The sequence below is a fragment of the Abramis brama genome (genome assembly GCF_963993115.1).
Source record: "Abramis brama genome assembly, chromosome: 14".
Lineage (NCBI taxonomy): Eukaryota > Metazoa > Chordata > Actinopteri > Cypriniformes > Leuciscidae > Abramis > Abramis brama.
The window spans coordinates 31,739,739-31,753,930 of NC_139976.1; the positions used below are offsets into that span (position 1 = coordinate 31,739,739).

General features: G+C 40.0%; 1 protein-coding gene across 23 annotated transcripts in view; it reads left to right on the forward strand.

Annotated features, from left to right (window-relative positions):
• ank3b (ankyrin 3b) overlaps nucleotides 1-14,192 on the forward strand; it is a 179,927-nt gene that overhangs the window by 100,478 nt on the left and 65,257 nt on the right. For 15 of the 23 annotated variants that reach the window (XM_084135601.1, XM_084135628.1, XM_084135612.1 and 12 more), the window contains exons 6-13: nucleotides 2,511-2,696; nucleotides 3,119-3,142; nucleotides 5,061-5,159; nucleotides 9,180-9,278; nucleotides 9,848-9,946; nucleotides 10,974-11,171; nucleotides 12,609-12,707; nucleotides 13,789-13,887. In XM_084135601.1, the coding sequence (XP_083991727.1) occupies nucleotides 2,511-2,696; nucleotides 3,119-3,142; nucleotides 5,061-5,159; nucleotides 9,180-9,278; nucleotides 9,848-9,946; nucleotides 10,974-11,171; nucleotides 12,609-12,707; nucleotides 13,789-13,887 (903 nt within the window). The remainder of the gene's footprint in view (nucleotides 1-2,510; nucleotides 2,697-3,118; nucleotides 3,143-5,060; nucleotides 5,160-9,179; nucleotides 9,279-9,847; nucleotides 9,947-10,973; nucleotides 11,172-12,608; nucleotides 12,708-13,788; nucleotides 13,888-14,192) is intronic. The other 8 variants (XM_084135604.1, XM_084135598.1, XM_084135600.1 and 5 more) reach the window with 3 other exon arrangements.

Here is a 14,192-nt window from a genome sequence, read left to right on the forward strand (position 1 = left end):
TCATCACTTACCTCTCTGCAATTCCCAGCACTGTATATGAAGCATCATACTTATAGGTCCATCTAGTGATGATACATATAAAAACCTGACTCAGAATACCCAGTGACCTTGCTGTCCTTTTCAAGGCAGCAGGCAGACACTAGTTGCGCAGTGAGGGTATTGAATGCCCGGCTTGAAGTGTGTGTGGTGTGTGTGCGCCTGCATGACAGAGCAGGGTGCCAGACGTCACTGTCCTTGAGAATGTACCAGGCCCTTGTGTCTCTCAGACAGTGATTATGCATCAAAGAACATTTCCATGTTTGAAGAGCTGTTTGCATGTTAATGATCCATGTTGGTGTGAATGAAGGTCTGTCTGAAATTCAGACTTGAACCACAAAAAGATGGATTACAGCATTTTGATGTCAAGCTGCTCTTTTAGAATTAACTTTTTTTATGTTGCTTTTAAACATTCTGTCATTTTCTTAAAGTGTGCATATACAATCATATATTCATATACTGTGCATTTTTTTCTCACTATATGATTGATATGTTATATTCTTGTATGAAATATGAATGTTTTCTTTTTATTTAGGTGTTTGTTGATATTTTCTTACAGTTAAATTAATTTAGAACTTAGAAGTGGCTCATCTAAAAGCATAAACTCTGAAAATGCTATTTTTTAATAAGGGTTTCCACACACGAGAGATTCTGTCTGATCCCACCAATTCTGATATTGTGATACAACACAATGTATTCAGTCATGTATCACAGTATTGTATTGTGAGTTTTTTGTCAATACTTAGGCCTATTATTTACCAAGTAAGGAATAATTGATGAAGAACTGTAGAAATATAATGCACACAAGGAGTCTGGAGTCATTGCGCTTATACTGTACCATGACTACCGTGCAGGACAAAATTCTATTTTGTTTTATGATTGTAATGCCATTCTATACATTTTCAGTTTCAGTTGAATGCAACAATTTGCAAGAATGGTTGCACATGTGTGTGTTCATGGATCTAAAGACATGCTCAAGATTTTCATTCTTAAAACACTCTTGTATGTGGAACTACTTCTTTACACCAACGAGTTTTAAAACTCTGCTGTTACTACTGTAGTTAAAAACATGATATGGAACTGTGATGCTGTTAATGAAGTCAAACTACCTCAGCTGGGCTAGTATAGTAAAAAATCATCATCTATTAACGTCTGTCCAAGGGCTAGCAAACCGTTTTCCTGGAGGGCTACCATCTTGCTGAGTTTAGCTCCAACCCTAATCAAACACACATAATCAAGGTGTTCAGGATTAGTTGAAAATAAATGTGTTTGAGCAGGGTTATAGCTGAAGCCTGCAGGAAGGTAGCCCTCCAGGAGCAGAGTTGGCTACCCCGGTCTATCTAGTTAGAACAGGGCTGGGCAACTCTGGCCCTCTAGAGCCCTATTCGGACGGGATTAGTTTTACAAGGGTAGGTGGAGTAATGTAATTTTACCACAGGACGTCTGTAAAATTAATGGCCAATTCGTGCAGAATAAGAAATCTCAGTAAAACTAGCGGAAGTGGGAGGGCTAACTTGATTTACAGACTTGTTTCACCATCTAGAACACAACTGAATGCTTTTTCAAGTGCCTCCATACTTGAAAAAATGCAGAAAACTACTTTTAAACAGGAAATGACAGAATTTTTCTGTACATATTTACAGCGGGTCTATTCGCACGGGATTAGTATTACCTGAGGTGATTTTTCCGGACCTTTTTACAGAAGGTAAAAGTTGCCGTAATCTTTACTGACATTGTCCGCTCACATTCGGACTGGAATAAAATCACTGAGAAGCTCTGGTAATAATTACTTTACCCCACCTCTCCATGTTAAACTAATCCAGTCCAAATAGGGCTTAGGTCCACTTTCCTGCAGAGTTTAGCTACTCCAGTCCTAATCAAACATACCTGAACAAGCTAATCAAGGTCTAAGGTCTTCATGATTGCTAGAAAGCTACAGGTTGGTGAGTTTGATCTATGCTGGAGCTAAGCTCTGCAGGAAAGTGGACCAAGAGTTGCCCTTCCCTTAGTTAGAATCAAGACATTTCAAGCTTCTGTCATTTATCCTTGAGTGCTTATAACGTCTGTGAACAAAATAATGAAAGTGCATCTACTGTGGCTGCAGATATGCTATTTTTTGCTCAGACTACATTTATTTTATTCTTTGGGATATTCATCTTGTAGAACAGGGGTGTCCAATTCTGCTCCTGGTGGACCACCTTCCAGCAGAGTTTAGCTGAAGTCTGCAGGAAAGTGGCTTTCCAGGAGCAGGATTGGACACCCCTGTTTAAGGACTTTTTTCTTACCATCAGTGATATTGATGTTGCTACCCGTGCCCACCCTTGTAAAAGAGCATGCTGAATCATTTCCGATGTAAAAAGAAAATGGAAGAAACTTTATGCTGTAAAGTTGTTGATAAAGAGAGTTGTACCTAGTGTACCTTTAAGATTTATATCTCTTTGGGCTACTCAAGTATTCTTGTTGTGTGTTTGTAGGATGGTTTTACTCCACTGGCCGTAGCTCTTCAGCAAGGTCATGATCAGGTGGTATCTCTGCTCCTGGAGAACGACACCAAGGGGAAGGTGCGACTACCCGCCCTGCACATCGCCGCCCGTAAAGACGACACCAAAGCAGCAGTGTTGCTTCTGCAGAATGACCACAATGCAGATGTTGAATCCAAGGTACCTCCATCAATATACAACCAAGTCTTTCCGTCAGTTTACATTTAGAACTTGATGGTGCTTTCCATTCAAACACATAGGAGGATTGTCATATTTTGGAATTAACGCAATGTAAAAAAAATACACGTCTAAACAGACTTTGTGGTGGCTAACATAATTCAATGGTGCATGATGGGAGATGCTCATTGTAAATTAATTTACAATCGTCTTCAATCACAAGTCAGTTTAAGGAAAATCCCAAACAGTTAAACCGTAGACTTCTAGAGGATGCACCATCCAGTTAAGCCCTCGCGGTGTCGTGTGATGTGTGGTTTGTTGCTCTCCCTCACCTTGTAGCCACCGTACAGCTTGGTGCTCCCATTGTGACTTTGTGAACACTAATCAGACCATTCTCTCTCCTCCTGCTCTGGTGGTCTCTCTAGATGATGGTGAATAGAACGACAGAGGTATACACTCACTAACGCTACACACCTCACAAAGCGCCCATATCACGCTGCTGCTGTTGCTGCCACCCCATCCCCTCCTGCCCCTGCCCATTGCTTTTTTGTCTCAGTAAAATGGCACTTTGATTACTAACGGGCAACAGAAAACTAGCATGGAGAGGAAACGTTCTGGTTAACCGGCCGAGGTCTGCAGCTGAGAGAACTGGTATCATAAAAAAATCATTTTCAATAAAAGGAGGGTTGTGTTTTGGGTTTTTTGACATGTGAAGTGAAGTATGTAATTACACTAGTCAAGTTAACGGAACACTAGTGGCACCAAACGGAATAGCTCTTTTAGAACACTCTTGACATTTGATATTTGTTGCACAGATTGTCCTGCCCAATAAGACAACCTTCCATTGGCCTGCTTGTTTCTGGATGTTAAATTAGGATAGTTTGCCCCAGCAACAACGAAAGCTAACTGCTTAAAAGACAAGCTTAGACCAGTATGAATGTCCATACTGGTCCAGCTGGTTTATGCCGGTTTAGTTCTGGTCCGGTTTAGTTCTGGTCTTGCTGATAAACTAGAAAAGTCAAGTGGTTACTTATCTAGTAAATCTGTTGGATCAAGGTAGCCTTGGTGGTTAATGTAGTGAAGAAACCTGCACACCAGTATCCAAAACACAACATTTTCTAGTGACCAGCTCGGTCTGCAGTACCTATTTATACTAGTGTTAAAACCAGTTTGCATTGGAATATGTCTGCATATGCATTATGATTAAATTTCTTTAAATTATAAATCTAAGTGCTCTCTTAGATCAAAACCTAGATATCTAGAACTGTCCTGCAGATGAAGGGAGGGTGAAGTCAGACCCTCAGCTGCAGAGCATTCATCCCATCTCATGCATGACATTCCCCTCCTAACAGGTGCCAGCAGAAAGAGCTTCTCTTCTCTTCTCTTCTCTTCTCTTCTCTTCTCTTCTCTTCTCTTCTCTTCTCTTCTCTTCTCTTCTCTTCTCTTCTCTTCTCTTCTCTTCTCTTCTCTTCTCTTCTCTTCTCTTCTCTTCTCTTCTCTTCTCTTCTCTTCTCTTCTCTTCTCTTCTCTTCTCTTCTCTTCTCTTCTCTTCTCTTCTCTTCACAGTCAGCATGGCTTCCAGATATGTTCCAGCTGTCCTTCAACTTAACAGCTTTGGATTGCACTGCATGACATGTAACTTATATACTGTATTAACCACTGACAACACTGGGAATAATAGTCTGATGTTCATCTACAGCTCAAATGCACTGTCAAATGTACAGTGGCATACTATTAAAAAAGATGTGTGCTATATACACTATAACTCAATAGAATGTACAGTCAATTCTTTAAACTTTAAACTTAAGATATAATTAATATAAGATATAAGATATTAAAATAATTTAAACTGAATTTATGATAATAGTTAGGTAAGGAAGCACATTGTTTAATGCAGTGCACTGTATGCATGTTTGCACACTTGACGTCATGGGTCCACCTTCACAAAAGCTTTGTGTGTATGTAAATTCAGCTGTTGGCTGAAGGTTGCTGTCATAGAGGTATCATGCATCTGAGGAAAGCACATCCTTTAAAATGGAAAAACCCCTTCCATCTATTGCAACTACAGCATAGTTTATAAACAGAGAGATTAAAGTAAACTTAATGTTCATCCCAAAGCAAAATAATTGATCACTTGGATTGAGTTGGTGTAAGGGAACAAGTGAAGGATGTGTCTTCCCTCAGTGTTGTGCTAAGGTCATCTGTGTAGATCTGTCAGAGATTTACTGCACCACACCTGTCCTGGTGTCGTCTTTTCATATAGAGGATGAGGTTAGGTCAGGTCAGGTAACATGAGGTCAAGGCCTTTAGAGTTCTGTATGTGACATTTTTGACCCCTGTACTTTATTCGTCTCTGTCCCTCTCCAGAGTGGCTTCACCCCTCTCCACATAGCAGCTCACTACGGTAACATCAATGTAGCGACCCTGCTCCTGAACCGTGGGGCTGCTGTAGACTTCCAGGCAAGGGTAAGGACGAAAAATCCAGCTGTAGTTTTCTGTAAGAGTGGAGTGGATGGATATGAATGGTTCATGAACTGGACTAGGGTCAGAACAGGGTCATTCTCTCTTTTTTGTCCTTGAGGAAAATCATTTTATGTCATATTTAAAGCATGGACTGAAATTGCTCCCAAAAGGTATTTTGTTATATATTTACATGATACTTAATGAAAGTTTTGAAGTATGTGTTTAAATAAATCCTCTTTTTTTTAATGGTTAATTTTCCTAAACATTAATAGGGTCAATGATGATCTATTGATAAAAATATACATTTAAAATGGCAACAACAAATAGCACAACCACTTCAAAAACGATACAGGACAAAGAACTAAGGAGAACTCAGAGCTTATGTACAAACAGGGTGATCAATGTAGAAACAGAACAGGTGTGGGGAACTAATTAGCAACCATAGAAACAAACAAACAAAATGAGAACAAAGGAAACAGGAACTAGAATAAAGGGAGGGAGGAGCAATAGTGGAGATTTCCTCGACGATGCCATGGGTACGACGGGTCGAGATGGAGCCGGTGGAGAGAGAGCCCAGAGTGCAGACGTAAAGCAGGTGGACCAGCACAGCACCGCAGGCCGTGACGGAGCTGTATCGACAACCCCCTGAGGTGGAACCAGTGTACCGGCTGGCCAACTAGGAGCCGGAGGGAGGGCGGAGCCAGACAGAGCCGTAGGGGTGGAGAGACGAAGCGCAGCAGCCGGCTGCCAAGTCTGTGGTGCAGGCGAGGCGACGTCTGACCTAGGTGTAGCCGGAGGGACGATGGTCCCGGGTGGAGCTGAGGGAGGGAGGAGCCAAGGTGGAAGAGTCAGGGCGACGGGTCAAAGTGGAGTAATGGGAACAGTGGCTGGAGGAAGAGCTGGGGAAGCCCCTTGACAGGGCAAAGCTGGAGACTGGAGGACCTGAGGCAGATTCACACATAGAGAAGTCGATTGGGTGAAGGTAACCAGCGGAGGCATGGCTGAGGAACTGGCTGGTTTTGGATGAGGAGGCGAGAGAGTGAGGTTGGAAGGGAATTCTGGGAACAGAAGAGACTCTGACCTGGGCGAGACCAGCAGGGGCACAGGAGATTTCATGCTAGGCTGGACCAGTGGGGGCACTGGAGAGTTCATGCTGGGTGGGACCAGCGGGGGTGGGAGAAACAGGGATATTTCCTCATCCATATTCTCAAAATATCCAGCAGAAAACAGCTTACCTTCGGCAGTGGGAGTGTGGGCGGAGTCTTCCTCCATTACCTCGTACTCCAAGAAGGCTACCACATTTACAGACATTGTTGCCGGCTCACCCACCTGGTCAGACATCTTGCAAGGCTCATACTCCGGGGCTATGTATGACTCCATCCTTGTAGTAGGCTCCAGCTTGTTTATCATGTCAGGCTCAAATCCTCCATTTGCAATGGGCTCTGGCATCGAATCCGTGCATCGGGATGGTGGCTGGCTGTACTCTGTGTTCGGAGCGGGGCTGGTGAGGGTGATGCCACCATGCTGGAGCACCCAGCCCAAATACTCCAACAGTCTCATCTGTTCAGGGTGGAGGAGAGTTTAAACTTGACTCGTTCAGAGGGTCCTGTGTTCTGTAATGAGTAGCTGCTGTAATGAGCGCACAATGCTGAAGTAGCGTACAAAATAGACTTTTGATGGTAAATCCAAACAAGGAAACACACAGGAGATTACTTGGCAACAACAAATAGCACAACCACTGCAACTTAAACAATATAGGACAAAGAACTATGGAGAACTCATGGCTTAAATACAAACAGGATAATCAATGTAGAAACAAAACAGGTGTGGGGAACTAACTAACAAACAAAACAGGTGTGGGGAACTAACTAACAAACAAAACAGGTGTGGGGAATGAACTAACTAACAAAACAGGTGTGGGGAACTAACTAACTAACAAAACAGGTGTGGGGAACTAACTGACTAACATAACAGGTGTGGGGAATTAACTAACTAACAAAACAGGTGTGGGGAACTAACTAACAAACCAGTGGCGGGAAAATGAGAACAAAGGAAACAGGAACTAGAACAAAACCAAAACAGATCATACATGTGACAATATTCAAATACAAATCAGTTATTTTAAATTATAATAATATTTCATAATATTACTTTTTATTGTATTTTTGGATCAAATAAATGCACCTTGGTGATTATAAAAGATTTCTTTCAAAAACATTAAACGTTAGTGAATGGTAATGTACAATTTATAGATTTGATAAGGCTTTTTAGTTTCTTTATATTGGACACTTTTAAGTGAGTAGAAGCTTTCTATAATTACTCGACTCCCACTCCACTTCCAGCTTTTCTATTTTCCACTCCCTGCTTGCTCTACACTCTCTGGTGAAAGAACCCCCATTCTGAGCGATCATAGAGTGAGAGAAAATGCTAATTGTTTAAAAAAAACACACAAAAAAAAACACATTCTCTGACCTGGAATGCCTTGAACACTGACAAGTGCGATCCAACAGTACAGGGACGCTTCACTGTTTGTATCACATTACAGCACTCTCAGAAAACCTTTCAGCTAAACAAATTAGAGGACTGAAAATAACTGTTGTATGATCAGCTGCTTAAACTCAACCAATGTTGCGTTCAGAACAATAAACATATTGCAAAAAAACTCCCGATGCAAAACACTTCTTGAAATCCAAAAAACCTTCTTGGCACTGCATACACAGATTGACCCTAACCAGTGTCCCTCTGCAGTGTCCCTCTTTGACTCTGACATGAGGAAAAATTTGATCCCACAGATCTGACATCCACATCTCCATCTCCGAATATACTACAGCCATCAGTGTCAAAACATTTGCTGTTGTGTACTCAAAAATTCAATCCCACACAGTTTTAACTTAAATGGCACATTGTATACTCCCAAGATGCAAGTCAATGGTATACGCTGACAAGCTTTATTGAGGTCCTTTATGCTTTATAAAAAGCAGTGCATCATGGTAAGTTAGGGATTTTGTGAGCCATCACTAGAGGGTGGTATAGCCCAATACTTCCATATGCAGTGTGACGCTGTGCACTTCATCTGTGCACTGATCGCAGCTACAGACAGAATCTCTTATATGTGCAACATTATTAAAAAGCTCTAAGATGGAACACATATTGTTTGACCTGATATCATGCTCAAATTCAGCCGACAACATATTGTCACAGATGCAGACAAATTAAGACACAATAAAAACCAACCTGTATGCAAATGAAACAGAATTAGAAATTCTTACTGTTAAATAAATAAATAAATAAATGGTAACACTTTAGTTTAGGGTTCAATTCTCACTATTAACTAGTTGCTTATTAGCATGCATATTACTAGGATATTGGCTGTTTATTAATTCTTATAAAGCACATATTTATACCTTATTTTGCATGACCATATTCTACATGATTAGAACACTAAAATAATGTTTGTTGAAAGCATCAATTGCATGCTGTTGGTTAATAAAAAGCTCTGTGGATTGCAAATCAGTTTTGCATATCATGGGCTTGCACATCAGTTTGTAATAAATAAATAAAAAATGTATAATTAATGCTCATGTTACAACATTTTAAATATAGGCCAGGTAATCCACTATTTTTATATATTCTCATTATGGAGACATATACACTCATATGGATACTGTTATCAGAAACAGAAGGGTTTCCTCCCCCTTGAGTTTTTCAATGAATACTAAACATTTTCTGTGTAATTTAAGTGTTTATTTCAGCAATTTTGTGTTCTTATTTCCTGTCGTTAAATTGCATCAAGCCAATATGCTTTTAGCATTAGCCCTATAACCATGATAATAAAAAGGTGGTAAACCAGAAAGCTTTCTCATGAAATCCCTGCAAGGATACCAAGAAGGGAAATAACAGTTATTATACATTCACGCAGAACCAATGAATTATGTATTTACATTGCATGTTATGAATCTTGTTCTTTAGAACTTGATTGTGCGTCTCCGTCTGACAATTAGCTTTGTTATTTAATTGCGACAGAATGACATCACACCTCTCCATGTGGCATCGAAGAGAGGAAATGCCAACATGGTCAGGCTGCTGCTGGAGAGAGGGGCCCGAATTGACGCCAGAACCAAGGTCAGTGCCGCAAGCAGTTGAACCAAACAGACTTTCTTTCTTTTCCAGCTCTATATTTAACTCTTCAGAGGAAGTGAGCACATGTTTTTCCCATTGCCTTTATTGCACAATGTCATGTGTACATTGTATGGTTAAGAAAAACTTAAGAAAAGCTGTAATTTCTCAACTAAATGCATATCACATTTCAGAGGAAAGTAATTCAAGTTCATTTGTGGCTAGTTTAAGCTGCTCTCTTAGAAGCACAAGATGCTTTTCAAGATGAACAGGGAATTTATTGGCAAGAATAATTCAGGGATACATGCCGTTTGATTCTTATAAATGATAACAACTGCTGTCCTCAGGTTACATGTGTTTGGCACCACTGTCGAAGAAAAATTGCATGCAGATGTTGCGCTCATCTCCGTCTCCAGTAGTGGAACGCTGTCTCTCATTGTGTTTTTGACATATTGGCACATGTTTTTAGAATTGGGAGGGGATGTAATATCAATGATGGCTGACGTTTGTAGATTCTGGCACCTGCCAGTGAGGCAGTGTGTGTAATATATGTGTGTTTGTTTTCATATCTTCAGGACGGCCTGACACCTTTACACTGTGGAGCGAGGAGCGGTCACGAGCAAGTAGTTGAGATGCTACTAGATCGCGGAGCACCAATCCTCTCGAAGACAAAGGTTAGATATGCTGTTCTGCCTTTAAAAGGATAGTTCCCCCTAAAATGCATATTCTGCCATAATTTACTTACCTCATGTCGTACCAAACCTGAATGATTTTCTTTCTTCTGAAGAACACAAAAGAAGATATTTTCAAGAATGTTCATGCTGCTCTTTTTCATATATTGTAATTGACAACCTGGACATTCTGCTTAACATCTCCTTGTGTTGGAGTTCAGTGTTGCAGAGTTCATCAGTTATGAAACAAACTCAATTCAACTATAAAGCATCTCTACAGAAGACAATAGTGTCATTATTCAGCTCAAGTCAGTTCAGTGTTGATTCAGTTGATTCAATAATAGTGCCAAGTTCAATTTAGTTATAAGCAGCTCTACAGAAGACTATAGTGTCATTATCCAGCTCAATTCAAGCTTTGTTCTCATCCGATGCGGAGTGTTAGTGCAGTCAAAACTGTATTATCAATGAATATTAATTGCCTTTTAAACCCCAATTTTTTTAACCAACTTTTCTGTGTTACAGAAAAGGTTATATGGGTTTGGAATGATGTGACGGCAAGTAAATGACATCATTCTTGAGTGAACTATTACTTTAAGCATATGCAGATGTGACATAATCATTTTTTTTTCTTTTCTTTTTCCATTGCATCACTGAACACTTTCCTGGAATCTGAAAGCAAAGCAAAGCATGGTCACAGACTCCTCGCCAAATTAGATAATATCCCAGCCGATTAATGTCTCAATGGAGCAATTGTTTTAGTACAAATAGTGACGTATAAATAGCCTCTCACTGTTCTTTTACCCCAGATGTCCTTTTTGAGGAGGGGATTATGGCTCTATTAGATTTTAAAAGTTTACTTTTTCTTCTCTGAATTCATAGAAAGATAAAACTGTTTTAGATGTGAGCCATCTGTGATTCCTGCAAGATGACGGGTAAAAATAAAGAATAGAGTATTGAAAGTTCTTCAGTTCAGTTTAATTTCTTCATAACCTAAATTGGTGTGTGTGTGTGTGTGTGTGTGTTTTAACAGAATGGCCTGTCGCCGCTGCACATGGCCACACAAGGAGATCATCTGAACTGTGTTCAGCTCTTACTTCATCATGACGTGCCCGTGGACGATGTCACCAACGATTACCTAACAGCCCTGCATGTTGCTGCACACTGCGGACACTACAAAGTTGCCAAGGTCCTTGTGGACAAGAGAGCCAATCCTAATGCCAAAGCGCTGGTGAGTCTTGCGTTAACAAGTAGGACGTTGCTGAATCTAGAAGGTCTGCTCGGGATCGATTTTTCAGTCCCGCTTCTGCAAGATTCTATTCTGTTCCCACCCACTCCTTCTCCTACCTGCAACTATTACGTTATGTCGCACTCATGACTGCAAAATCCAGCAAATAGAGATTTATTAGTTTTTTTTTGTCCAATTCCAGTGTTATATGCTATTTTTCCAATTCCCACACACTCAATGCTTCTGTCCTCACCTTGTTGTATTTGTTGCAGCTGGCAAAAGGAAGGACGCATACAACCGAAAAACTTTGAGAGTATCCAATGCTTTGAGAATATCCAACCCTGCCTCTGTAAAACTTTTATTTTTTGTGCGATAGACGAATAACCTTCTGTAACTTAACTTTAATTTTATTTTTAGTTTATATATTGCTGGAGTCCCACAAGTATCTTCCCACTCAGCAATTCAAAATGTGTCCCACGCTACACTCAGTTGCGTCGGGTCCCGCAGACTTCTATCTGGTTCAGCATCTTTTTGATTCTGTCAAATAAACCATAGTCTCCCATTGCCAGACCTTTGGCTATCAGCATAAGGTCTGGTCTGCATTGCTGCATATTCTGGCCAATAACCCTTCAGTTAAACAGGAAGAGACCATCTGAATGACATGTAAAGCTGACTTTTAATTATTTCCATCAAGAGGTGTATCATTTTTGGTCAAGTTCTTGTATTGACAATGCAAGAGTCAAGCACTCTGTAAATTCTCCTCCAGCACATCTTAAAGACTTTCAATGAATTTACGGTTTGTACTCAGAGGTGCCAGTTCATGTGTGAAACTGATTCTTCACTTTTTTTGGCTGGGCAATGTATGTTATTCCACAATAATAGACTGGTGTGAAAAACATTGAAAACATTGCGCCAATCAGATTAGAGAATGCTTTCCAATTTTAATCCAATATGCATCAGATGTTGTTGTAGCCCAAACATGTTCTACTTAAATATGGTCAATAAGGTAAAAAAAAAAAAAAAGAGCTTACTGTGAAATCCCAGAATTCTTTTTTTCTCCCCCTTTGGCTTTCACCTTAGATGGTATCCTCCAAATTTTATACATGAGCATGACATTTAACAAGTTTTGTTTCTGAACAGCACCATGGCGATCTGTAAAAAGCCTCTCTTGGCAAAGACTGCAGTGCATACTGTCATGCTCTGAAGTAATGGTTACAGAACGGGCGTGTCGTTGCAGTTTATGAGGAAAAAAGGAAGAAAGAAAGAAAACTGTAGAAAGACAAGTCTGCCAAGCATTGAGCAGCGGGAGCCACGTGTTTTCATTCGTCTGGAAATAAAGCTTTGTTAACTCTTCAGTCATCTGGATATAGGCAAAAAGCAACCCGATTTTCATTAATAAGCTAGAGTAAAAAACACCAGAATCTCTTTTTTTTTCTGTAGAATGGTTTTACACCACTTCACATTGCTTGTAAGAAGAACAGGATTAAAGTGATGGAGCTGCTGCTGAAACACGGAGCGTCCATTCAGGCTGTGACTGAGGTGAGAGAGAAAGACACTGGATTTTTTTCTTAATATCTACATTTGCAGAGCTTGCTTTACGCAGTTTGGTCTCTTTGAATCAACAGTTCAACAATCAGCAATCATCTCTGAATGTAAGAAATGTTGGTTATCTTTGGAAACCAGGGTCAAAGCAACCATTATAATTGGAGGGACTTTTGTCTCGCCCACTTTTCAGGACATAATTATTTATTTTAAAGGTTTTATTTTGCTTGTATCTGGTGAGAAGAACAATGACTTTAAGACCAGTTGGTTGAATTTTCAGGCAAGCAATTTGTTAGCGGTAATCCTACCATGACCACTGCCCATTTTACCAAATGAGCAATATATGAACATTGTGTCACCTAATTAATATTCATGAGCCAAATATAAAGTGTCTCTCCTACTTTTTTATTGTTCCTACACCTCTAACGAAAATGTTATGTTTGTTGTTAAATACATTTACAAAGCTATCAAAGTCTGTTTGCGCCTTAGAGAGAAATTATATCTCACATTTGAGACTTTATTTGAACACTATTTCATAATAGTGACATACATTTGCTAATTGTGACTTTATATCTCACAACATGACTTTATATTATGCAGTTGCAACTTTATCCCTCATAATTGCACATTTATATCCAACAGTGCAATTTCATTTTATATATTTTGCAATGTGACTTTATATATCAAAATTGCGACTTAGTTTTTTTATAATTGCAACTTTAAAACTCACAATGTCCTTAAATCTTGCACTGTAATTTATCTGGCAATGTGGCTTTGCATGCAGTTGTAGTAATTGTGACACTTTCTTGTACAGTAATTGTGACTTTACTGTATATCTCACCTTTCTGCGTTTGCAACTTTATTTCTTACAGTGTGACTTTATTTTTTGTTTTAAACTCTCTTTAATCTGAGGTAGAAACAAGCTTCCATACATAGCAGTCTAGCATTTGATGATAGAGTGAGAATTAAATCTTCTCTTGTTTTGAAAAACAACATGTGCGTTTTGAAGTGAGGTAATATTTGATTTAGCATGCAGTTCCCAACACCTCAAAGCTGCATATTTCTGTGTCTCTGGCAGTCTGGACTCACACCGATTCATGTGGCCGCTTTTATGGGCCATGAAAATATCGTGACTCAGTTGACAAATCACGGAGCGTCTCCTAACACAATGAATGTGGTGAGTACACCAGTCCCCAACCCCACCAGCACCAAACAAACAGTTTTACAAGTTTCCTTTTGATAGTGAAAAAACTAAACATTTTAGCGAAGCCCCAGAGGCCAGCCGTGTTCCTCTCTGGAACGTGTCATTGCTTGCCACATTGGTTTGGTCTCCCGTTTCATAAAGCCATTTAGGGTAATAACAGCCTCTGTCCATGTGCTTAAACATACGTCTGACCACAGGTTGGAGCTCCTCACTCTACTGTAATTAGAGTACAGTCAGACTGTAATCATGCTCGACTGTTCCCCATCAGACAGACGGTG